At 37.2% G+C, this 25928-nt stretch overlaps 1 protein-coding gene across 15 annotated transcripts in view; it reads left to right on the forward strand.

The window, feature by feature from the left end:
• The window catches only part of CD44 (CD44 molecule (Indian blood group)), a 104369-nt gene that overhangs the window by 53823 nt on the left and 24618 nt on the right, over positions 1 to 25928 (forward strand). For 14 of the 15 annotated variants that reach the window (XM_021401861.1, XM_021401862.1, XM_021401863.1 and 11 more), the window contains 5 exons: positions 15670 to 15835; positions 18117 to 18253; positions 18719 to 18790; positions 19472 to 19711; positions 21244 to 21333. In XM_021401861.1, coding sequence (XP_021257536.1) covers positions 15670 to 15835; positions 18117 to 18253; positions 18719 to 18790; positions 19472 to 19711; positions 21244 to 21333 — 705 coding nt within the window. Of the gene's footprint in view, positions 1 to 15669; positions 15836 to 18116; positions 18254 to 18718; positions 18791 to 19471; positions 19712 to 21243; positions 21334 to 24953; positions 25923 to 25928 lie in introns of those variants that run through there. The other variant, XM_021401875.1, reaches the window with a different exon arrangement.

Consider the following 25928-nt stretch of genomic DNA (forward strand, 5'->3'; position numbering starts at 1 on the left):
GGGTGTGGTGTGTGTGGGCAGAGGTGATGAATAGCTCCCCGCAGCATTCCCATGCAGAAGCGAGAGGTGAACTGGTGCTGAGCGCATGGTCGGTGGCCAGCCAGCTCCCCTGGGCAGAGCGAGCGAGCTGGGTCAGGCAGCACACAGGCCTCCAGCCAGCTCGGGGGCTGCACCTCCAGCAAACTGGCAGCCGCTCTGGGAGAATGCATCTTGCTGCTGGGCGGGTGCAGCAGCTCGGGACTGCATCACACCTACCGCCACCGCACAATTTGAGCTTTTTAAAGAGCAGGCAGAGCACATGTGCCCACTTGAGCCAAGGAAGCTGGCAGCTGTTCCTCCTGCAGCATGTGAGCACAGTAGTTCAACTTAGGAACTGTTGTGATGGCAGCAATCAGTCACTCACCGGCCCTTTGCCATCCCATGGACAGGCAGGCCCCGTGCGGAGGAACATGGAGGTGAAGGCAGCTGTGCAGGGGCAGCCAGGCCTCCCACCTCAATCTGAGAGCACCAGTGAAGCTCCTATGCCAGGAGCATGGAATGGTTAACTGCAGAGCTTCAAGGGAAGGTAGTTTTGCCCATCAGAAAGAAACATGATTCATTAATAATGAAGAAACCGAGGGTGAGGCCTGAGCTCATTTCACGGTTTGCTTTCACTCACTTCCCTGTTCTTCCTTCTCCCGCCTAATTAGGTGTCCTCCATTCTTACCCTTTCCCTTTTCCATTGTTTTCAGCCACGTAAGTGCAGAGAAAATGCCTCTTTTGTTAGTGGGTCTCCAGATTTATAAACATAGTTTTTTGTTCTCTGGTCCTTATTGCTTATGCTTAAGTTTGGCGTACAGGATCATTTAAAACATAGAAATTAAATAATATTTATTCTGTGTCCAATTTCTCCAGAAGCAGTCTCATTAAAATCAGATAAAACTTTCTCCAACACTCTGATGGTTCTGTCCTATTTACTTGTGTGTATGTTATCCTTACACACACTGGAGACTGGCAGTTATTTTCCCTGCAGTAACATTTGTTTCCTGTTAGACCACAGCGTACGCAATATATCATTTTCTTTAAAAGTTCCTATTCAGGACTGATACTTTTCTGATAAGGGATGTCTGAAGCCATTTGGCAAGTGAGGACTTATCTAAATCTTTTGTCCTGCTGTCAAACTGAACACATATTTAGATTCAAGAACTTTAAAATTGTTTTAATAATTAACAGAAGGATGATGTATTAAATCTATTCATGTTTCTTTCCTGTTCAAGGCAAAAACTTTGTAGTGATAACTACCATTTCTTTTCTTGAGATTGTGGGGGTGTTTATACACAACAGCTTGATACTCTGGGAAAGCTGAGTGGCGAGAGACACAAAATGACTTAACAAGACAGAGGAGGACCCAAAAACAGACCTGGTGCCCTTAAACTGAAGGTGGGCTGTCTGGCTGCCATGCCAGAATGCCACATAGCCAAAGGCTGTTGATCTGGAGAAGTCACTTTTATTTTGCAGTGGCAAAAATCACTGTCTTCTTGGGAGGACAAAAAGGATAGAACTCTTCTAGCACAGAAAATAAAAATGCTTTGCTTAGAATCTCATATTGAGCACTAAACTCTTAAACTCCTCTTTTCCAGAATGTAACAAATTCTTTTTGTAGCTACAGAGAATAGGAACTTGGTTTTCATTGATATCTGAATGGACACAGCTAAAGTTATAGACGGGCAGCTGTCAAATTCACAGTCCTTGTATGTACAGCTGTAACAGGCAGGCACTGTGAGCATGTGAGGCACCTTCCCACGGCGACTAACTAGAGAGAAGTTTCTTTCCTGCTTTTGTGGCTTGCCTCAGAAAAGCCTGAATCCATTTGCTCACTGCTCTGGTGTAGAAGTTTGCAGAGCTTTTCTCAGGATGTATATGACTTTTGTGTCTTCTGATATTTCCATTAGATCAGTCCCATTCATTCCTTTTCTTACGGCTGTATTTCCTGGCCGCTTGTTGGATGGGAAGTGATCTGGGTAGTTGAGCTTTATTTTCTCCACCTCTCCTTGGCCTGCCAAGTCTCACACATTATCTAATAATGATGCAGTTGGTGTTCATCCTGAACACATCACAGCATTCATTGGCTTTTAAAACAGAGAAACAGAGGCATCATAGAAGGCTAAGACCAGTACCGTTATGTTTAGGCATAAGGGTTAGATAGCATTTTCTGTCTGCATGAGTTTCTGAGAATTGGAGAAAAGCCTGATCATCCAGTTCTCCAGGAGGAGGCACATCCTGGGACTAAGATGCTATTGAGATCAATGACTGCATCCAAATGTATTTCCTATTTTCTCTTTGCTGAGAGAATATTTTTGTCTAAGCAGTTCTTATGACAAGTTGTTCATGATTCTGGAGTTGGAGATTTTTTTTATTAAGTTGTTTTACATTTCCTAAGAAATCCTGTTATGTGTATATATGCCAGTGCAGTCCAGTACTACAGTAAATTAGAAAAGAGTAGAAAATATATTGTCTGCGGAGCAATGCAAGACTGGTACAACAGTGCCCTTAAAGATCAGTGGCATTTCCATCTGCAATTTCACATTTGCAAATGAATGAATTTCTTAGCGACTTTCCTTTGCTGAGCAAAAGAGGAAAAGTTCAAAAAACTCTCTGCTTGACTAGGTCACCCTTCAAAACAAAATACAGGCAATGTTACATACTTCAGTTGCTTCTATGTTGTCACAATCCTATTAAGAAATATAGAATAGCCACAGCATTGGAAGTCTTGAGCTCAACCAGGGTTATATACATTAATGATCTATAAGAGTACTGATAAAATCTATTGTTACAGAACTGCATCTTCAAAATGCAATGCTCTCTTCTGAACACATGCTATATCACCTTAAACATTTGAATTGGACATGAACGTGTGTCTGAAATGTTTTCCTTCCATTTGTCACTTGCTGGATCTTCTCTGGTACTGTGAAAGAAGAACTTGGGTTTTTCTTGACAGAGAACTCAAATGCTTACATTTTCTTGATATATCACTTTAGAAAGAGATGATGTCTCTGCTGAAATTTAGTTCTGTAGTCATTCTTTTTCCTGCATTACATGGAGTTCATGTAAATGTTACAACATTCTGTCCAGAGAGGTCAGCTGTCTTGTCTGATGCATTTTGTCAACATAATCAGCACAGATGGAATCAGGCTGAGTGAGTTTAAATTAGGGGTTGAAATCTGAGTATCTTGTCATTTAACAGAATAAAAGACCTTCGCTAGTGAGTAGCAAATTCATTGACAAATTTGCTGATTGTGGACAAGAAAAATTAACCTTTTTTGTAGTGCTTTGGAAATCAGTGATTTTGCGCCCACCTCGTGTGTAGAGAAACAGAGAGAAAGCAAAATAAGTTACCCAGCAATGTAGCTGGAAACAAGAAAATTTTCTTCTAAGTCCCAGCCCAGTGCTCCATCCACAAGATTAGTGCTTTTTTTGCTTGGATTTCAGAAAGCAGCCATGATTTCATGTACGAGATTATTTCAGCTGAAATAAGCATTTTTATTATTCACAAGAGGAAAGTCCTCATGTAAAATTCTTCCACTTGCAGAAGTTTACAAGAGTGCAGAGGGCTGGAGCATTTCTGGAAAGCTGGCATCTTAAAAACAGGAAACTCCTCAGTTACTGACCACTTGGTAATCTGCACCTGGCTATGCAATCCTTAAAGCAGTTGGACAATCCATGTGAGAAAATATTCCCGTATGTGTTTCTCTATGAGTAAGAGATAAGTATTTTCCTAATTTATGAAGCACTTTATAAGCCATTGTTTGCAGACATGCACTGAGTTTACTGACCCTATCAGTCAGATACTTTACCAACATTATTGCTCATACTCAGTGCTCTGGTCATATCACTATATCAGTACAAGTCACTATCTTATTGCTGTTGACTCACAGGAAATTCAGGTGCAGTAATCGCAAGACAACATATTAACACCTTTTATTAACACTTGACAAAACCTGACTTCATACAAATATATCCACAATCACAGCTATAGCAACATATTCATGTCCCAGTGTAAGTCTATCTTTTGCTTTTTAATTTACTGGATCAGTAAATTGCTAAGCACCCAGTATATCCCATTCTTTCAGAACAAATAGTCTTAAGAGTCAGATGAATGAGCAGTATTTCAGGTGCTGGTTCGTATGGTGTGCCTAAGACACTTTCACACTGTTCAAGACTCTTAGAGACTCTATATACAATGACTGATAGTAGATCATCCTAAAAAATGTTTCCACTCTGCATCAGCTACTTCTGCTGTTTCTAAGAGATATCTCCGCTTTGTGTAAAGAACTTCTTGCTTCTATTTTTTGCTGGTATGTGATGACATCTTCACACTTCTGTTTTCAGAGTCCTTTACTGATTACCTTTTTTTCATCTCTGATGTAAACTTTCTGGTCTCGGTTCATCTTGTACTTTTGTACCTACTCATCACAAGGGGAATCACAGAAGATCAGTTGTTTACGTTGTCTAATGTATTTGACTTTTTTCTCTTCTTGAATGTAATCAGTTTCCTTGCAAAAATACCTATTTAGGCTTTTCTTCTTATGAAGGAGACTTATGCCTGGTTTGCTATTTGAATTGACTTTTGCTCAAATTGAATCTGACTTCTTAATACTTTCCAGTCTCAGGAAACTTACAGCACACGAACTGAGGTCTGTCACTTCATCATTTGCTATTGAAATGTTGATTTAATTCTTAATCTTTTCATAAAATCCAAATATACTTCATAAAACTAGAAGGTTAGGATCTGTGAGCATCACAGCTATATCACTGGCTTCACTTCTGAAAGACAACGATTCACTATTTGAAGATTATTGTCTTCAAACAGCAGTGCACATACCTAAATGCATGTAGGATTTAATGTAGTATTGGAATTCACAAAATACTGAGGCCACACTGCCAATACTTCTTTCCCATTCTTCCGCCATGCACGTGAATCTTTTCTGCCTCCCATGAAAAATATCTGGTGAAAATAAAAAAAGTAGGACAGATATATGAGGCATTTTGTTATTTTCCCTGTATTTGCAACAACAACAACATTGTATACATACTAGTGTTAATTGCAAACAATAGAAATTAACATAACTTTTTCCTAATACATTTATTAAAAGATTCAAGACTAGAACTGTAAGGATCATTTAAGAGATTTCGCTGAACATCTAACTTGAGATACAAACAACCTGTATGTATCATGTATCATTTCTTGCTAGTTGGTATTTTTGGTATAAATCTCAAGATTCTTGAAACTGCTTTACAGATGGGTAGAGTCGCATGGCATCCAGAAAATGGAAACATTATGTCACCAAAAATTCCAGTAGAAGCTGCCTGCTGGCCTAGGCATTTTGGTTACAGGCTTTGTGATCCCAGCCCTTCAGGTATTGGAAAAGAAGAGGGAGTAGTGGGTGTGACATTGTTCTCCTCCACTGCAAAGAGTCTGTACTGATTTAAGTGCCTTTAACTTTTCCATTGACTTGCATAGGATCCACATGGGATTTGATTAAGACGATTGTGCTAATCATTGCGCATACTTATAGAAAGCAATCATTTTATAAGCTGACTTTTTGTTTGAATATATACTGCAGATCACAAACCAAATCTTTCTGCCAATGAAAATCTTGGGCTTCTTCACTGTCTGTCCTAATACTTCCGCAGTTAAATTTCACAGTTTTCAGGAAACGCAAATGAAATATGTATTTCATGAGTCTGATTTTTTTTCAGCAGTTTCTAGTATACTTCCCAGTGATTCTTAAAGTACCATGGTTGCCATCCCTCCATTGAGAATGTACTCGTGGCATGGTGCTTCTTGTGTTTTTATGGAGAGATACACACTGGGATCAACACACTCACAAAGTCTGACAGATAGATGCTTTTTGCCAATCTTTGATTCAGATCAGTAGCTTTCTTCAGTTTTTGTTCATTTTTTAATTATCATTGGGTTGCATGAGTGACTGGTCACAAATTTATCCAGTAGTTTGATAGGACAGTAATTATTCCAATAAACACAAGTATCAGTGCTTTTAACTCTTGCATATTCTGCAGGCCTTGGGAATGCATATGATACCATATCTCGTTAGCCCTTTTTTTGTGTGAAAATCACAAGTATTCAATAGTAGTGTTCTACTCATATTTCTAACTTCAAATCTGTATGCAAAAGTTACATCTATATTTTTAATCTGAGAAATCGAATCTAGTATGAGTCATTAAAATACCTGTTACATTGGAGATTTCAGTGCTCCAGTTTGAGTCTTGGTCAAGTTGAATGGATTACTGGACAATATTTCAACTGATATGCAGTTAAGAATTAGGCACCCTCGTTAAGTGTTTAAAATTGTGCCATTATTTTGTAAGGTACTTCCTTGCATATTTGTACAACAAACTTAAAAAAAAAAATTGGCTTTTTTTTTCAAACTTTTCACAGACATTTGAGTGAGGATATGAAAGAAACTGCATATGAGTTCATCTGCATTGTGAGGAAGCTGAATGCTGAATGAGAACTGACAAGGACTCCTGTTTGTCCTTTGACATCTTACTTTGTAAGGCATATTCTAAGAAGCCTTGTTCCTTTCTGCCAGACTAATATTATCTTTACATTAGGTGGCTAGCTTTCAGAGCTTTTAAAAAGATTCTTGAGGTTTCATTAGCTGTTGTTTTCTTATGAAGGGACCTTGTTCAAGGCAATGATATTCTACTTTTTATTCAATGTCTTTTTTTCTTCTTTTCAGTTTTGATCACTGGTTGCTTTTCTGTAATGAACTTGCTGTAGAAGAGTTGTGAATATTTATTAGAGGTTTTCATGGTTTGGGGATTTTTTTTTTTTTAGGTTCAGAAAATATTTAACAAGAAATCAGAGTTTTTTAAATGTTAGGTGAAGAACAGTCTCAAATCCTGCCTGCTATTCTTATTAACTAGCATGCTGCAAGTTGATAGAATTTAAAATCTATCACTTAATTGGACTTGTTGATCTTATGTCTGATTTTGTATGAATCCTTTATCTAAGTAACCACAAATCTTTAATCAGGCTTCCCGTGACTTCTCAAAGCTTAGATGGAAGCTGACTGCAAAACTTGTAAGAACGCAATAAAATAACAATGCAGTAGTTCTTTGTTCTTACAGCGTTCTTTATCAGTCAATCTCAAATTGCTTTATTAAGGAGGTTAGTTGCAAACTGAGGCAAAGAGAGATAAATTGGAATATCTGGATTATACTAGCAGGTAAATGACAGAGCAGGGAATAGACATAAGGCACTTTGAGTTCCAGGCTCAGGATCTGTCTGCTGAGCAACACAGTTTTCCCCTGCTTTTATCCCAAATGATGTAACAATTTCACTTCGGTCAAAAAAAAAAAAAAAAAAAAAAGAAGAAGATCAGACTCCAACTGTTAATCTCCAGCTTTCGTTTCCTGCACATTTCTTCACCTAGATGGCATGGAACCAGTCCCAACTGATTCCCTTTCCAGTCCTTGTTATTCAGCCTTTGAGGTTAGACAACGTATTGTACAGCCTGAAGCACTGCTGGTATGACAATGATGATCATGTTTTCATCATATTCAGGGGGGCATATCTGATAACTGCCTAATTCCAAGACTATGATTTCACTGCCTGCAATTTTTCCAAAGAGGTGCTGCACAGCTGTACCATGTTCTAGTGGAGTCTGAAGGCTTTCAACCCACTGCTGGGTAAAGCTATTGCAAAAAGAGTAATATTCGTGTCAGCAGCAAGGAAGTTTATTGTACGTGATGACACTATACAGGCTCACTCAGGATGTTTATCAGAGCAACTGTTGCCAAGGAGATGAAGCAAGTTTAGAAGATGCATTAGCAAAATTTTTCTGCAGCAAATGCTGAGGAACTAAACATATTTCTTCTACTTACTTGTATTTTAAACGACTCTTTGAATGATTGATTTAATAATGGTGCCACTCCCCTTCCCCCCCACCTCCCCCTCCATTTTTATGAAGGTAAATTGGTAGTCAGGGAAGCTATCATATTAAGATACTGATGATCTCTATGTATCAGCAAACATAGAGACAATGATTTTGGTGGCCTGTAGGTATATATAGAGAGAAGAACAACTTAGAGGGAAGCTAAGAACTTGAGCTCTGTTCTACATGCTTTTTTGAGTGGCCAGTGACTGAAGTAGCACAGAAGCATAAGGGATACTTATTAACATTTAATAGAGAAAAGAGATCATCATACTGCAGTTCATCCTTTTCCTTCTGTTGTCCGTATCCCTGCCACATCTCTCCTTAGTACTTTCTTTTCATTTCAGAGGCTAACCTGAGTCCACTTGGCTCATAGGGTGAGCGTGGCTAAGTTGTGGCTTTTTACATGGTTAACAATAAACAGGGATGTAAGGAAGCTACAATCTTATTTGCCTTTTCAGCCAAAATTACTACGTTCCCAAATATAACTGCATAGTAGGAACAGCTTTGGCATAACTTCAAAGAAAGGTCTGATTTTATAGCTCTGAATCTGTGGAGACATCTTCACTTTCTTGTCGCCACACCCAGCTATTAAGAAAATGCTGTTTCTATTTACAGCAGGCAGCCCTACAGCGTGCAGGTAAATTCCTTTTCAAGTGTGTTCCTGGACTTTGCTGTCTTTAAAAAGCCAGCTGTGTAGAGATTTTCTTTCTGAATATTAGCAATCTGTTAGAGATACAGCTGTGATTTTTTTCTCTTGTGAAAATTTTCAAGATGTAGAAATGTCTGAATCACACTGATTGAAGTCTGAATACATTATGGCATCCAAAGGAGGGCTATGAAGATGGGGAAGGGTCTGGAGGGCAAGGTGTATGAGGAGCAGCTGAGCCAGGAGTTGGACTCAGTGATCCTTATCGGTCCCTTCCAACTGGGGATATCCTATGATTTTTCTATGCCAAACTGAAATGAAAGTAAGAAATTAAAATTAATTCTACATGGAAATGTTGGACTGGGTTCCCTAAACTGTCAACTTATACTGAAACCCAGTAAACATTAATTTTTTTTTTTGAAATTGTTTTGCTTTTCTCTTAGTTTATGCAAACTAATTGTTTCAAAAGAAGAAAGAGTTTCAAACTGAAGAACAAAAATTTTCACACAGATTCGCAGAATATCCTGAGTTGGAAGGGACCCACAAGGATCATCAAGCTTTAAGTATCCACAAGAAATACTTAAAAAACAGAAGATATGGTTTATTACCACTGTATCTGGAAATATATTTCTTATATATCACGTTAAGTTTCACAACTTGCCATGACACCAAGGAAAATGTTTCATCTGCCAGCTCCCAAGAATCTGTAAATTTCTTTCAACTTATGCCAGCCATTATTTGGAGAGGCCTTGCCGATGATGTAGGTGGCTTATTTCCAGCTTTTTTTTCTCTACCTTCTGTTGAGAATGGTGACTAGAAGAGCAAGAATCCACACTACATGACAAACAAGTTGCTTGATCCTTGGCACTCTTTTGTTGCGAGGGTAAAGCTCTACAACCTCACGCAAACATACTTGCTTAACACACGTGGGTTCTGCAGAATTTGACTTCTAAATTTTCATCAGTGTGTAGTCATGCCAGTTTAGAGTCAGATTTTCCCAGTACAACTTTCCTTTCCCCATCAAGCCCTGAGGGATTCAGGTGTAGGTGTGTTTTAATGATGTTGACACGTGTCTATTAGTGAATGGGGCTGGGACTAACGAATCATTTTACATAACCAAACGAACAGCTATCCAGTGGTTTTCAGCAGCTCTGATCTGGGCTTTAGTCCAACTTCTGGCATCAAGGTAAAAGCTTCTGCGTGCTCTTACAGTTGCCTGTACTGTTTAAGTGAATGGTTTTACTAATAGAATCTAAAGAAGTGGTGGAATAATCAGCAAATAATCAAGTCATTCAGGCCAGCATGTATGGTGATGTATTAGGTGATCACTGAACAATATTTTTGTATATTCAAGTTCTCTCAGATGTCATAATTACAGTAAGTGTGCTATCTTAGTATTTCTGCAGACAGTCTTGGCTTCTGAAATGTTTCATGAACTCATGCCACATGAATTTTGTATTCAGCATTCTGATTTAGCCATGAAGTGGCTAAACCCAATAAACATTTAAAAAAGCAAACACTAACTGGAGATAGATCTCAGCTGAAAACCGAGATCTGACTCATTCACACCTATACAGATCTTAGGACCCATATCACCCAATTTCTAGATTTGCTTAGAGAGGAAGATTAATTACCAGGGGCCCCTTTCAAAAGGATTTTGATAAAATTTATAAAATGCCACTTTTATCTTATTCGTTATCAGCATTAAAACGGGCACTAACATTAATAGTGTAGTTCAAGTACTAAGCTAGTTGATTCTTTTCAGTAGTGTCAGTACAAAATTAAATAATCTATAAAATCAAATAATCTATGATTATAAGGAAACATTTACCCATCCATATCTGCCTCGAGCTTGAAATCTGCTTAAGAAACTTAAAGCAAAGCTCTTATAAACTAAGAGTAAAAGCTACATAAGCAAACAGAGAATGAAACTGTCTGCGCCTTTAAGAGCCTAGTTCTGTCCCTGTTTTCAGCCCCAGTTTATCACATCATGGTGGAAAATCAATCATCTTGAACCACAAACCAAAGAGGAAAATCTCCCTCAGAACAGTGTACTAGCATTTCCTTGTTGTTGCCATGCAATGATGCACACAGTGGTTTTACCAAGAAATCTAGTAACAACCTGATGTTCTTCTACAGGTTTTTTGTAAAGTGGAGCAAGGTTTTCACAAGTCTTTCACTTCATTTGCTTTGATGAATCTGCAGCAGTTAAAAACTTTTACGTGTGTGTGTGTGTGTGTAAAGACATCATCCCCCTTGAGAATGAAACCACTAGGTTTTCTCCCAAAAGCAATGAAGAGTAGGAAGCAGTGCATGAACCATCCACACAGTGCATAAAAAAATCTTTCTGGAAAAGTTACTATAGTAGGAAAAGTTTATGTGTGTCAGCATTACTCACTGTGAGTAAGGGTTGCAGAACCAGGGTGGAAATGGGATTGCACCTGGCTTCTTATGGTGACAGCTTCTAACAAGTCTCTGGTATTAACAAATGGGGTGTAACTCACAGTTTCATGGAGGGACAATGCTCTTTATCTCAACTAGTTATATCACAACAGTGGGGTCTAGCTAGCAAATTCTCAGCAGGCTGGATTACAAGGATAGTGATCTGAGCTGAAAATCAGTAATTAAGCTTGGTTTAGGTACAGGATTGGTAATAACACTGAAGGGTTTGCTGAAGAAGAACTTGCAGCTGTTTTCTGAGTATCTACTCGTGACCAAAAAAAAAGGAAAAAAAAAAAAAAAAGGAAGAGCTGAAGAGAGAGGCAGAGCACCAGAAGTCGCAGGAAAGGAAGGGAGAAATGACTTGTGTTAATATTTTCCATGCTTATAAAATTCAGTGCAAGCTTAAGGGCATTCCATGGCTTTGAGTTGAGTCAGCCAAGTCTCGTGGTCTGGATGATATTAATGATCATGACAATTCAGGCATGTTTAGTCCTTTTTCCTTTTTTTAAGAGCTATTATTGAACAATGTTGTCTTTCAGCAGCAGCAAATCATGTGGGTGTCAGGGACAGATCGTGGCCTGTCAGCCCTCAAACACTGCCAAGCTACAGGAGGGAGCAGCAGGGAAGGTTTGGGTTCCAGTTGTGATTCTGCTCTGAGTCCACTCTGAATCAGCTCCTTTGACACTTCGTATGTGGTGAGGGGATCAGTAACAGTCTGACACTCCGTGTGGAGCCATAATGTAAGAACCTATGATTCTATGAACTATGATTCTATAAGTTTGATTTCCAGGTTCCGTGACTGACTGCATAGTTCTGGTCAGCGTTCTCTGCATCTGTATTTTGCCATTTTTAAAATGTGGAAATTACTGTCTTCACAGAGGATATGACGGGTTTGTGCAATGTGTTGAGACTACAAAACATAATGTGAGTTTTAGGTATCACTGTTGTCCTTTTTTCACACTCACTGCTTCAAAAACAGAAGTGCCTGTACTGCAGAAGTGTTGCAGGCGCTTTTAATAGCAGGTTTAGAATATATAGTCAAAATAAGAACAAACAAAACTCTCTGTCTCAACATTATTTTAGGGCAAAGTGCCAGCAAAGAAAATGGCCTCAAAACCAGTTTTGCAAATGAGATTGCCACATGTGTCCCCGGTGTTTCCTGGCCAGCCACGTGATCCCACACATTGCATGGACACGGCTTCCTGGGAGCCTCAGTCCTTCTGCAGTGCAGATGTTCAGCACACGTGCAATGTGCCTGGTGCTTCCCAGAAGTGTCCTGGTGTACCAGATGTACACTGTTGGGCCAAGCACAGCAGTTCCATGGAAAACATGCATGTGCAGAGCTGTATCCGACAAGTTGTTCTATTAAGCTCATTTGTGTAAATAAACCTATTTATCCTCAGCAGTTGGAGGTTAAGGAATTGACTGCCTTAAAATGCAATTCCAATCATGACTGGATCTCTGGGTGGTAACAGCACCTATATTATAATGTTTAAAAGCCGTAAATGGGCTGAAGTTTGATGACAACTGAATCAAATTCCCTTTAAACAAAAGTGAGCTTCACTTAATGTTGCAGCAAATCTGTTATAAGCTGCAGGATTCAAATGCAATCCAACACAGGAGGATGTGGAAATCTGCCTTCATAGCAGAAGTTCTTCGAAATGAACCTAAAGTTGTTGGAAGAAATGTTGATGTTCCAAAAAAACCTGGTTCCGAAATAACTGAACTTGTTAGTTTTAATTAACTAATATATCTTTGTGATGTGATCTCCAAACATAATATTATCTAGGGCTTCACAGAGTGTGCTTATTAAGAAACATCAACCTGTCTTGTTCTACAAGGGAGAGAGAAGCATGAAGGAAAAAGTAAAGAAAAGACCCATCTGAGTCATTTATATTTAGTATAGCTGCTCATTGGACAACTTCCCAAATAATATCAGGCTTCAAATCAGGAACATTTGGAGCCGAAGTAAACGTCACTCGGATGGCAGCTGTGAGAGCAGCTCCATCACTTAGCTGAAGCCATGGGCCACTACCTTCTGCACAGAGTAGCTCTTAGTTGTGTTGTCCTAAGCAAACATCTGTTGGGATCTACAACACGAATGCCTGCTGAGTATATTTGCGACTTAGAGGCACATTGTGTTGATGGCTTTTGAGCTTGTGCTGAGGCTTCTGTTGCTGAGGCTATCGTTTTATGTTAATCTACTAGCTTCTCCTCAGACTGTGAAACTCAGACTTGTTGTGAGATATTAAGTCTTCCAGGGAAAAAGGAGTACTTTTGTTAGTGTCCTCTTCCTTCTGTACCAGCTCCTCATTCTTGCCTTAAAAACCTCTCATGACATGGCTGTCATCAGAGAAAGTTTAGTAAAACTATTTTTCTCTGGAAGAAAACGTGCACCAAAAAAAGACATTTTGAGAAAAAATGTTAGACTTGCGGAAATTTTATAAAACTAAAACTTGTGCCCCCTTGGAATTTTTGGATAACAAGTTATTAAAACTATTAATAACTATAATCAAGAAGATGCTGTGTAACCTGTATCAATTTTGTACTTGTGAGGTGATTTTTTTTCTTTTAATTGGGAGGGAATGGAGTGGGAGAGATATTTTTGACATCCTTTTTGTGGAAATGCAATCCAAGTAACGATAAGGATTAATTCTTATTGCCTAAGCGTTTAAGATTGGATGCACAGCTATTGTACTCCTTTGGATGAGTTGCCACCAGTACTATTGGACACCTACTTATCTTGCGAATGGTAGTTGTCTTCTGATAAGCTGTACAGTCTGGATCTAATCTGCTGTTTCATCTCCTTGATTGTTTCCTGTGATTGTTTCCTGTTACCTGTGGACAGGAGCATTCCTTGCAGTGAACATACAGGAGCAGTGAGTAGATACACTGTAGATACAATAACCTCAGTTTGCCAGTGAACGAAAGCAACAGAAGAAAGTGTGTACATCTTGATTACTATCATTTGCTTTCACAACTTTGCTTTAGATGAAGATAGACCATCAAGCAAAAATGATGTTAGGAAAGTTGCTAGTTATTCACAGATAATGTGTCAATGAAAAAGTGCGTGAATTGCATTTCAGATGTTTTGGGAAAGCAGCTGTTGTATAGCATCTTCTATTTCAAATAGATGGGGCAGACACCCCCTTTTTAATATTTGGAGGAGACTGGTCCATTTTTCCTTTTCTTGCACGTGGAACTCCCATTGAGATTAAGATAAAAATGATTCATGCTCCTCTCTTTGCTAGGAATATCAGGGTACTCCTATGAAGCATGCTCTGCAGTTGTCATTCTAGTCTGAAGTTGCTACCACACTTTTCTCTTGGGGGAAAGGTGTGGCAGGAACAAAGTTATTTCACGTTGCTTTGAAGCATCCTGATCTTTCCATGTTTTCTATATCCAAGTTATTATAATTTTTAACTCTTTCTTCACAGTTTTTGCTAAAATAAAGACAATGAACAGATGTTCATATTTCCTCTCATTTTACTCAGGCACAGACTTTGCTCTGATTATACAGTCTTCTCACACTTCAGCTGTAGCTCTGTGTAGGCAGCATCTTTCCAACAGATAGGAGTGGATTATGATCTCCTCGGAGTCTCCAGCCCCTTTGCCTTTCATTTAGTGTCTGTAGTGGCTTGAATGAGGCGCTCCCCTCCCGTAGGCTTTGCATGTTCTGCTTATTCAGGGTTCCCAGGGTGAAGGCTGGGAAATGAGTTGCACAATAGAGCTATGGCACCCGTGATATTTTTTTAAATTTATTCATTACATTTATTCTCATACTGCTTGCCCTCTAAAGATGCTTCCATGTGAAAACTTGTACAGTATTATTTAAAATCCGCCTAATACACTTTTTCCTACTAAGGAAACTTACTGCAGTACGTATTGAAATTCTAACATGAGTTGACAGTAACATGTTTGCATCCAAGAGTGAGTTCAGAGTGCAGCAAGAGAAGGTCTTTCAAAATGAAGGGAAATGCTGTCAAAACCGAGGAACAAGGAGCAAGAAGTTGGTTCAAGTGTCCTCATACATTATATATAGCCAAGGTTTCTGTATCTGCTGGCAGAATAAGAAGAGCCTAAAGCTTGCCTTTCAGGGAGTATTTAACAGCATTATGTTGTTCTAGTTCAGAATGTCTGTGCAGCTTTCTTTGGTTTCATATCGTGTAGATCCCAGTGCAATCTCTTGGGTTTAATAGGGTCATAGTGAGACAAATAAGAAATCTTATGATCATAAAAGTTCTGATTATGCCATAATTTCATCTTTAAACAATACTGCTTTGAAGAAATATTTTCAAATACATTTGAATATTAGTTGTTTTTTGCAGTAATGTGGTCTCAAAGACTTTCAAAACATATTTGTATCTTCTGCATTGCTACTGTTGATGATAAAACATGCTGTATTGGTGGACTAGCATTTTTGGTTTTTTTTTGGAAAGGTTGCCATGTGTCTGAGCCCAAAGAAGGGAAATATGGAGAAGGTGATTTAATTTAAAGTGCTAGCTCTCTTTCTAAATGAATTGGTAGCTGCTATTTGCTTCTGGCTTGCATTGAAAGCACTATACTTGAAAATAAATCAATTGCAGGTCTTCAGTAAAGCATCAAGTCCAATAATTTGCAATTTTCTTTCAATCACAGAATTCAATGTAAGCTGCAGATATGGAGGAGTGTTCCACGTGGAGAAAAATGGTCGCTACAGTCTCACGCGAACTGAAGCAATTGAGCTCTGTAGAGCTCTCAATAGTACTCTGGCAACACTGGAGCAATTTGAAAGAGCTCATGAACTTGGATTTGAAACTTGCAGGTAACGGTTTTTGGGAAAAATAGTATATTATGACAAGACCATCCATAGTGTAATAAGTACTGTTGTTTTCATATAGTTGCTAATTAGATGGCCATGTCATTCCTGAAATAAGTTATATTATGTGATGATCAAACCATCTTTCTGCGCATGCACTTTTGCTCTGGGCCCTGTAATAAGTAAGTCTTTCACTGCATATTCTTTTTACCAACTGTCTTGAAGAAATCATAACCTCTTACAGATAAAACGTAAAGATAATAGGAGACTGAGAGCATAGCAAACCATTAAGGATGATGTTCAAATCATACTGTGTCGCTAGCTAATTGGTAAAACAATTACATACAAAATATTTCTGACGTTTAATGGTCTGATGTAGAGTCAATGGTATATATAGTATAAGGAACTCTTTCCTCTCAGTCAACACAAAGGGTATCAAATGGTGCTGTTGGCTATGAATTACTGATTCCAGTGAAAAGCTGGTGACAGTACGTTCTTAAAATTTGTGAATAGAGAAGTTTCAGAAAAGAACATAAAATATTTATTTAAAAAAAGGATAAAAATACATTGTTAAGTAACTCAGTTACCCTTTATAATTACTGTTTTATAGGGAAACAAATGTGAATAATAGGAATTCCTCAATTTAGCAAAACATACACAAAGTTATTGAAAGTTGATGATAATTTTGGCTTAAAAAACTTGCAAGTGTTGTAGTAGATTCTTTGTCACACCTAAGCTTCATCGGGATTGAATATTTTCCCCAAGGATGACGTTTAGTTCAGGGCAGTCCAGTGGTCTGTAAATAGGTCAGACTAGAAAATCATGTGATCTTGTTTTTAAAAAACATCTAATACGTTATTGTGCAAGTCAACCTAAACATTCAAATTCAAAAGAGACTGATCTGGGGAGCTGTAAATTTCAAATGTTTTCTTTCTTTGTTTTTTTTTTCAATCATACAATAGATTTGTGTTGAGTAGCTTTCAACTATATAAAAATTTAAAAGAAATGGCAAATATGGAAGAATTGAATTTATCTTATTACTCGCCAGCACAGAAAAGTTCAGTGTACATTTCTCCAAAATTTTAACTTACATTCTTGAATTTGTCATTGAATTTGTTCAAATCTTAGCAGAGGACAAAGTGGGATATGTAAGGCATGTAGATAGGGTTCTGCCTTCCCTCCCTGCCTGCCAGCCCTCTCACCCTCTTATTTGCTGATGCTATGTCAGAAGTTGTTGTCAGTACAACTAGGCTCTTATCAAGGTTGAGTAGGAGAGAAAAAATAAATAGCATGTAATAGCTAAAATACGTGTGGAATGGTAAAACGAATCAACAGACCATAAGAAAAGAAGATGATTAGCAGATTAAACATTGTCAACATCATAGGCTCACTTGGAAGTGGAGGTGAAGTAGTTTATAATTCCACCTACAATAGAATTTTAGAATTGCAATTAACTCTGTACATTATACATGCAACTGGAATGGGGATCACAGATTAAAAAACTACTAAGCTATGAAATGTATTCCTCCTGATGACTGTACATACTAAGAAGTAAAGCAAAAACCAAACCAAAACTGCAGTTTCGTTACCATTCTTCCACACCTTCGAGCTAAATACATTGGAATTCATAAGGTGTTACAGGATTGCAAAATATTACCAATGCATTGTGTATTATGAAGCTCTGTTAACCACAGTCTTCACTGAAATGTGCAAGCGCTGCACACAATTGCTACATTTTTCCACTCTAAGAAACAGTACGAATGTGTGGATGAATGACTGGTGTATCTGAATATTTTACTAAGGTATCTACTTAGTACAAACTTATGCTTGTCTTGCAGTCATTCTCTAAATTTGATAGAGTAGTATAACATTGAGCCCAACATTTGTGTTAAATGGCACTGGGTAGTATATTATGCTTAAAGTAATGTAAGAAGTAAGGAAAAAGAAGCCAGACTGTGGTGTCAGGTGATACATCCTCTCACTGAATAAAAGGATTTCTAGCCCCTCATTTTCAGTGCCTTGCTGTGGCAAGAATCTTAGCTAATGAGATCCTCAATTAAAATAGGTTTAGCTGTAGACATTACATTACGTGGGCTCAAGACTGATATAGCTACATGTGAGAAAGAAACATTCTCTGTATACAAAAATTATGCATAAATGCATGCTCTTTTTTTTTTAAGATGAAAATAATGGCTTATTTGTATCTTCTTGACATTTGAGATATCTTGAGCATTTTTATTATCTGCCGTTGCATATTATATGGTGTGCTTTCCTCTGTACTTCACAGGTATGGTTTTATAGTGGGGCATATCGTTATCCCACGAATCAATCCATATCATCTTTGTGCAGCGAATCATACAGGCATTTACAAACTTTCAGCAAATACAACTGGCCGGTATGATGCATATTGTTACAATGCAACAGGTATGTAAGTGTATCTGTGATGGTTTGGAAGTTTATCTATGGTGTTTTATGTACAAATTAAATAACAATGGCATGTAATTCTTGTTTACAGAACTAAAATGAGGTCTTCTATATTAAATATAACTTATTTCTCAACTGAGAAATACATTTTGTCAAGGCTCCAGAAGTGCATCTATAGTATCGGCACACTTAATGATCTTTCTTTGTGATTACGTACAATTTTAGAAATGTTCTGGGAAGTTTTCTGGATTGTCAGATAAGGGATCAAATTAAACGTCACCATCTTCGACTCTATCTAAAAGCACAATGATTAGAAGAGGATCAACTGATTTTTAGGAGTATAAGGGAAGCTTTCCAATCAGTTCATTTTTATAAGTCTTTCAATCTTATTAATAGTGGTATATACAAGACTTTTTCTCAATTTTCTTAAATTAATTAATATTTTCTATTTTCCTTCTTTTTCAGAATCGAGGAACAAAGTATGTGAGCCAGTTGAAAGAATAGATACTTCTTTCCTCAGTAATCAAAGTCAAATAGGTATTGTACTTATCAGAAAACCTTGCTGGTTTTTTTTTTTTTTTTCATGTTTTTAGGATCTGGTGATCTTTCTTTTTCTCCCCACATTAACAATTGTTATTTTTAAAAATCAAGCCAAACAAGAAAAAGAAGTATAGAGATACTGTAGGTAGTTAAAACAATTAATCACTCGTCTTCCTATAAATCGTATGGGGCTTGGTTTGTCTCAAGGTGTTACAAGGCTTGTTTTATTTGACATTTTTGAACAAAAGAGCTGTTATTGTTTCTTTGACCTATAGGACTTTGTTTAAGACAATAACCCTTTAATACCTCATTTAAATTTCTGGTTAGAAGAGCAGCCAGAAGTGAAAGAAAACATTCATAATAAATTACATGTCCTAATTGTAAAATTCTTATTGACTTCAAAGAATGTTCAAACACAAACTGACCTGATCAAAAATATCAAAATATTTGAATCAGAATAGTTTCTGTATGTTTGACAATTATGTGCATTAAAACATTAAGAAATTGCACATCATTAAGTGATGTGTAATCTAGATAGATTGTATGAGATGACAAAAACAGATGAATTGTTTATTTATTACTTTTTTGTTGTTCTAAGACTTAGCTGTCTATCATAATTTTAATACAGCTATGTACCTCCTGGTTATCAGCAGCTGTCCTGTTTACTCTTTCCAACAGTTATTGACAATGAGGATGGCTCACGTTATAATGCAGATGGCACGCGTCATAGTGGAGACTCCTCAACCTCTGGTGTGGATGATGAAAATTTAGGTAGTGGATCAATACATGACACAACTCCAGGGGATACCTCTATCAGGAGATCAAGTACTTCATATTATGGAAGTGTTACTCCTATCTCACATATGCCAGATCATTCTTCTGGAGGAGGCGAAAAAGACTTTCCTGTGAAACATTATGGTAAGGACAATAGAGTGCAACTATATCCCCTTTAAAAAATTGTGTGATTAATTAAATTGCTAGGTAAATGATATCATGAGTGAAAAGGAAGCACTGTCTCTAAAAAGCAAAGAAACAAACAAACAAAAAATCACCCAGAAACTTACTGAATTTCTAAGGATTTTTTTTTCTGTTTGCATGGGATTACAGAGCAGCCATGCATATGCATAGTTTCCCAAATGGAAACATCAACATCATCCCAGGATATTGAGAACAGATGGTCCTAGGAATTTGCTAATGTCCTTGATAAAATATTTATTTCAGTAGAAGAATCAAAAACACATCTAGCAGTGAAAATAGGCAGGTTAGTGGGCCAAAGTTTATGGATATCTAGAGGTAGGATAATATATATTTATCTGATCTCTAATAGGGTGGATTGACATTAAGTAATAATAAGGAGCAATATATAGTAGAAGTGATTTCTCTTTGCACAAATACGGGGATTTTTTAGAACATCTTCGTACTGCAGCATATTCACAATACATAGAGTGATAATAGCGTCAAATTAAAATGTTATAAATACCTTCTTCCTTTAGGCAGTAGAACCAAATTCTAATTTCCTGTAGTGTTACCAAATACAAATACCATACTCATTTCTAGGGCATTCAGCAGGGTGGCAAATCAGTGAATTAAGGCACCTTGCCTGTATTTTGCTTTCTTGTGAAGACGCTGTGTATTTGACTTTGTTTTTTATGTTGCTTGTGTACTGGAAATGATCAGAGGTCTAAAATACCAGCTCCCATTGAGCCTAAGGGAAACAAATAACCATCACTCATACTGTGATGGTTACTGTGTGACCTCTGGCCACAGGGTTTCTACCAAATCACCAACAGCTTACCAGTGAAGGATGCCAGTAGTCTGCATCACTATCCTCTATTAATCCTGACATTTTAATAAAAATATAAACTAAAAAGAAGAATTAGGGTTATAAAGTAGCTTTTCATTGGTGGTATATTAATTGAATCTTCTACTTGTTTTTCCATGTAATTAACATCATAAATGGTAAATCCTAACATTTTTTTCCTGAGAAATTAGGACCAGAGCCATTTTCCCAGGTGTACGCTATATAGTTCAATTGCTTGCCGTATCAACTCTTATCAGCTCTGCTTATTTGCAGTTTAGTTCTTTAGACTAAAGCTCAGAATATTTCTCAGTAAAGAGGGGAGTACAAACAACTTCACTTGTTACTCTAGGTTTCCTGTGCAGATGCCACACATGTACAGTTAGGGCTTGAATCACACAAGCAGATCACTGATAGATTGTTCATTATCACTGTAATATATATGTCTTTTGAAATGATTTATTTTGATACTATCTTTGCTATGTTAGTAAAATAAGAATATTTGAGGTTGAATCTTACAAAGTACCTATTCTGTATCTTTCTTCTCTTCAGTAAATGAAGGAATGAAGTTTGTAATATAGAATAATTGAAGTAGTTGTGAGTAATGAGTTACACCTCAGCTAATGAAATAGTAATGATTCATTTCATGCAGATGATGAAATTTCCCCTGCATCAACTGAAATCTTGGCAACGACTAGTGATTTCCCCAAAGAAGATGATGTACAGCATCCTGCAAGTACTAGTAAGATTTATGCATTTTAATAACTACATAAATTAATTATTGCATTAAAACTGCATTCTTTTTCCAGCAGTGCATTCTGGTAAGTGGTGAAATACACATTTTGTCCAACTTTGGAAAGACCCCCAAAAACACTACTTTCTGGACAGATAAAATCAGAAATAGACAGTGAAAATATTTTTTCGCTTATTTAAAGAGACAACAAGAACCAAAACATTTGCTTTTTCTTTCCTTCTAAAAAAATGAAAAAAAAAAAAAGATATACTTCTCTAACTTACCAGAACTACTTACTCAAACAATAACTGTGACTGATTTTTTTCATCCACATATATTAGACACTCTTATGCTCTGGTGAATTTTCCTTATATTTGATTTGGAGCACACTCTGAAAAATGTCATTACTGAAAAAAGGCTTTTGTCCATTCTCTGGCTGATTTGATAGGAAAGCATCTGCACTGATATTTTATATACGGAAGGAAGCTATAAATCCACATTCATCACTCAAGTAAATATATTCCTAAGATTTGCTGCGGAGAGAAGGTAGTGTGACTACAGCAAGTCAGATGACCATTCAAGGAATAGCTGAATAAATGTGGAGATGAATAACAATTATGCTTCTACTGAATGTTTGCTACAAAATACGCTGAACTTTGGTTCACCCATAGAAGTTGGTGAAGTCAAGAAACAAAAATTATTCCATCATGCTGGAACAAGAACAAAACAACTAGCCCTTCTAGTTTGAGAAAGTGAATTCAGATATTTCCAGAAGTAATAACACCTAGGTAGGAATCCGATGATGGCTAAACAATGTATTAGTCATTTGACACCAATGATTTAATTTCAGTATATTATTTCCCATCACACAAATTCTAATAGCAGATTTCCTTTCTTAAATAAACAACATAGAATGGATTCATATCTTAAGAGATGCTGTAGACAGAAGCTTAATCTATCTTGTTCACCAGTAATGGAAGTGATCTTAAAGGATGATGTCAGAAAAATCTTTCCTCTATTAAATTATGTTATTCCTCAGTATAATTTGAAGCTTGATATGTACCAAAGCTCTGCAGCTCCATGTTTCAGTTATTTTCCTGTTGATGATTTTGATCATTTTGATCATATTTCCATCCCAAAGCCCCAGATAATTTTTTGTTACTCAATTGTTCAGAGACCAGATTTTATAATGTCCAGATCTCCTGATCTCGAAAAAGGCAAGCCGTCCTCTCCTCCTGCCCTGAAATGCCTGAAACTCAATTTGCACTCATTTTGCAATATTTTCAGTTTGCTGAGTTTGAATTTTGTATCTAAAAATTGTTTCTCGATTCTGTGGGAGTGCCTTTCTTATTAAAGGAGATTTTATGGCTTGGAGTAGAAGAGAAATCTTAAGTTTTTAAATTAACAAACTACAACCTGATCATGTTGGTTGAGCATTTTCATTTCAGATGGATGTTATCTTCATACCTCTTGATTTTCCTAAGGTCATCCAGGCAATCTCCCTGCACCACTTCTTCCACTTTTTCATTCAAAGCTGTTTTCACGATAGTCTTTTTTCAATCTTTTTAAGTAGAAAACCTCACTCATCTGTAGAAGAGTCCAATAGATTGTTGCATAATTTGTGTCCAGGTGCAGCCCACAGGGTCAAATGAGAGAGGCAGATTTCCACTGAATGTGTCTGGTAGTGCAGGAATTCCGTATCTTATGATAAATGCACACTGAGGACATGAATTAGTACGCTTTTATGTGGGGAAACTAAAGTCATCATGACTGAATTTTAGTAGGACTGGCATTTCCAAAAGCCAGTAATTATTTTTTTCTTCACTAATATTGCATTCAGATTTATCTTACAGTCTTCAGTATTCAAACTACTTCTGTCAGATTATTTTCTCCTATGAATTTGCGGCAATGAACAGATATGGAAAAAAAAAAAGTAGATTCATAGGATTTACACTGCTATGAGTACTTCACTATTTGTGAATTTTTGTACAGTATTTCTTAATTCTTCACGGATTAAGAGAAGCTTTCTCCTGAACATAATTACATGTTTTTGAAGACATTTGTTCAACATCACAAAAAATTTCTACCATAACACGGTGATCTTTTTCTACGCTTAGGGAGTGATGGTATCAGGTAAGAGCAATACTAATACTCTAGAAAATCCATCAGATTTGACTTCAATGTTCATTATGCCTTTATCTAGTCTTCTTCATGACAACTATACAGAAAACAACATAAAGGGAATTATTCAACTTTAGGTTGTTGGAAATGCTGTGAGCTTTTAGACCATTTGTAGTGGGTTTCTCTGTGTGTATGTGTATTCAACAATAAACATTTTCATTAGTTAATTTCCAGGTTTACACAGGTTTCTTACTGAGAAGTTACATCTTAGTTGAAGCAGTGGAATTTTCCATGTAATCATGTGTTATTCTGTATACATAAAATTGAAACATGACTGCAAATGAAGTTAAAGAATGTGTTAAGTCTCTTCTAATCACAGTATCCATACTCATCCAGGGTACATCTGTTGAAAATTGGTAACAGTTGTAATTTTAAGTGCTGAGGATTTTTATGCATCACTGATCTACCTGTTTTTGTTTTGGAGATTGAGCACTATAATCCTTTATTTCTGATATCAGAGTCAGAGTAGTATTAAATATAAGGAGTTATTTGTAAGCATGAGGAGGGAAAATAATTGTTCAGTCAGGGAAAGCTTATTAGAAAGGCACAACTTGTTAAGTTTTGCTGCCATAATGGCTACTTTTTGTAAAATTGCAATTTTAAGTCCAGACACTTTGTAGTTAACAGATAAGAAAACATAAATACTGTAAACTGAAGAATATCAGTCTGTCCTACTTGATTATTAGAACTTTGACTTCTAGGTCTTGCAATTTCCAATACTTTTATATGTTGCACAAAAATAGATCTAAACTAATGTCTGAGAGGTCAGTCCTCTCGGTACCTCTCTGAAATAATTTTTCTTTCTGTTAAGAGTACACAATACTACTTTTTCTAGAAGATACAGAAATAAGGTGGTTTAAATGTGATAAAAATATTACTTATGAGATATCGGTCAGACTGAAAATATCCAGAGAGATATTTTGAAGCAGATTTTGCTTTCCTTTGTTCAGTGCGTACAAACTGAAGCACTATTCTTCTTATAAGCTCTGTCGTTCAGTTTTTTGCTGAATAATGTTATTAGGATGGAAAAAGGCTAAACAATAAGCTGGGTTTCTTGAGGGATTTCATTCTTGGTGTGCACATTTTTATTAGCCTTGCATGCTTTTCATCAAAATGGGGTGTATTTTGCACACATTACATATTTAGATCTGTTGCACTTCTTAAGCCTATGCAGAATTCATTGACTTTATTGAACTTTCAGAGCTGGTAATATAATCTTATGCTTCAGCGGAATTATTCAAACATCAATTACGCTAAAATGAATGAACATTTCTGCTACTGAAGGAATGTAATGATACCCCAGGTTCATACATTCCCTTTGTGCTCACATCCATCTCAGTGACACGAGCACACTCAGGGTGCTGGTGCTGGTGGACTTGGCTTTGCTGGAGAAAATAAGCCTCTCAAGAAATGGCAAGTTCTTAGTTCAATGAACCATGTCCTAACAGCTCCGGAGCCTCATCGTGACAACCTGGAGAAAACTACCACCCAGGCTTGGTGGAATCTGTTTTCAAACCAGTGGTGGTGGTCGATTCCCAGAGAGAAGACCCAAGAACCCACGCAGGCAACAAGGGGTAAAGAATGTCATGCTAAGATGGTGCTTTGTTTAAGGGCTAAATAACCAGCGTGCCAAGGCACTCTTCAGAAACATTAATTGGAGGGTATTTACAGTGGGCAGTATGTGTTACTGCTTTTCTCTGTAATGATTCTGAAGAGGGAAAATAAAAGAATCATAGAATTGTTAAGGTTGTAAAAGACCTCAAAGATCATCTAGTCCAACCTTCAACCCATCATCACCATGCCCAGTGAATCATGTCCCAAAGTGCCACATCTACACCTTTCTTGGACATCTCCAAGGAAGGTGACTCCACCATTTCCCTGGGCAGCCTGTTCCAATGCATCACCACTCATTTGTAAAGGATTTTATTCTCAGCATCTAACCTGAATCTCCCCTGGTTCAAATTGAGGCCATTACATTTAGTCTGTGAAAGTATCACATTCTTCCTCAGTGGTTGTACGTATGGTAGCAAAAAAGCACTTGTCCACATTGTTCATAAACTACATATCTGACGGGGTTGAATATGTGAGATATTTCGTAAAGGATGTATTAGAACTTTAATTTTTCTATCTTGAAGGTATTTTAGAAGGAGATTATTTTAATGAGAAAGAATTGTAGAAGAAATGAAGAGTGTATTTTCATGGCAGTACACTATGCTCACTCTGATTGAGCAAGACAGGTGCCTGTTTCTACTGTGACTTTTAATAGGGCACCAAAATTTAGCTAACAACATTGGGTTAGATTCAGCGGGGCCATGGTAGAATGATGAATGTCTTGTGGGAGGAAGGACCAGTAGGAGATATGGACCGAGGCAAGCATGGTGTAGTTCAGTCTCCTCTGTGACTGTGGGCTGCATGCTGGGGAG

The sequence above is a fragment of the Numida meleagris genome, chromosome 6 (genome assembly GCF_002078875.1).
Source record: "Numida meleagris isolate 19003 breed g44 Domestic line chromosome 6, NumMel1.0, whole genome shotgun sequence".
Lineage (NCBI taxonomy): Eukaryota > Metazoa > Chordata > Aves > Galliformes > Numididae > Numida > Numida meleagris.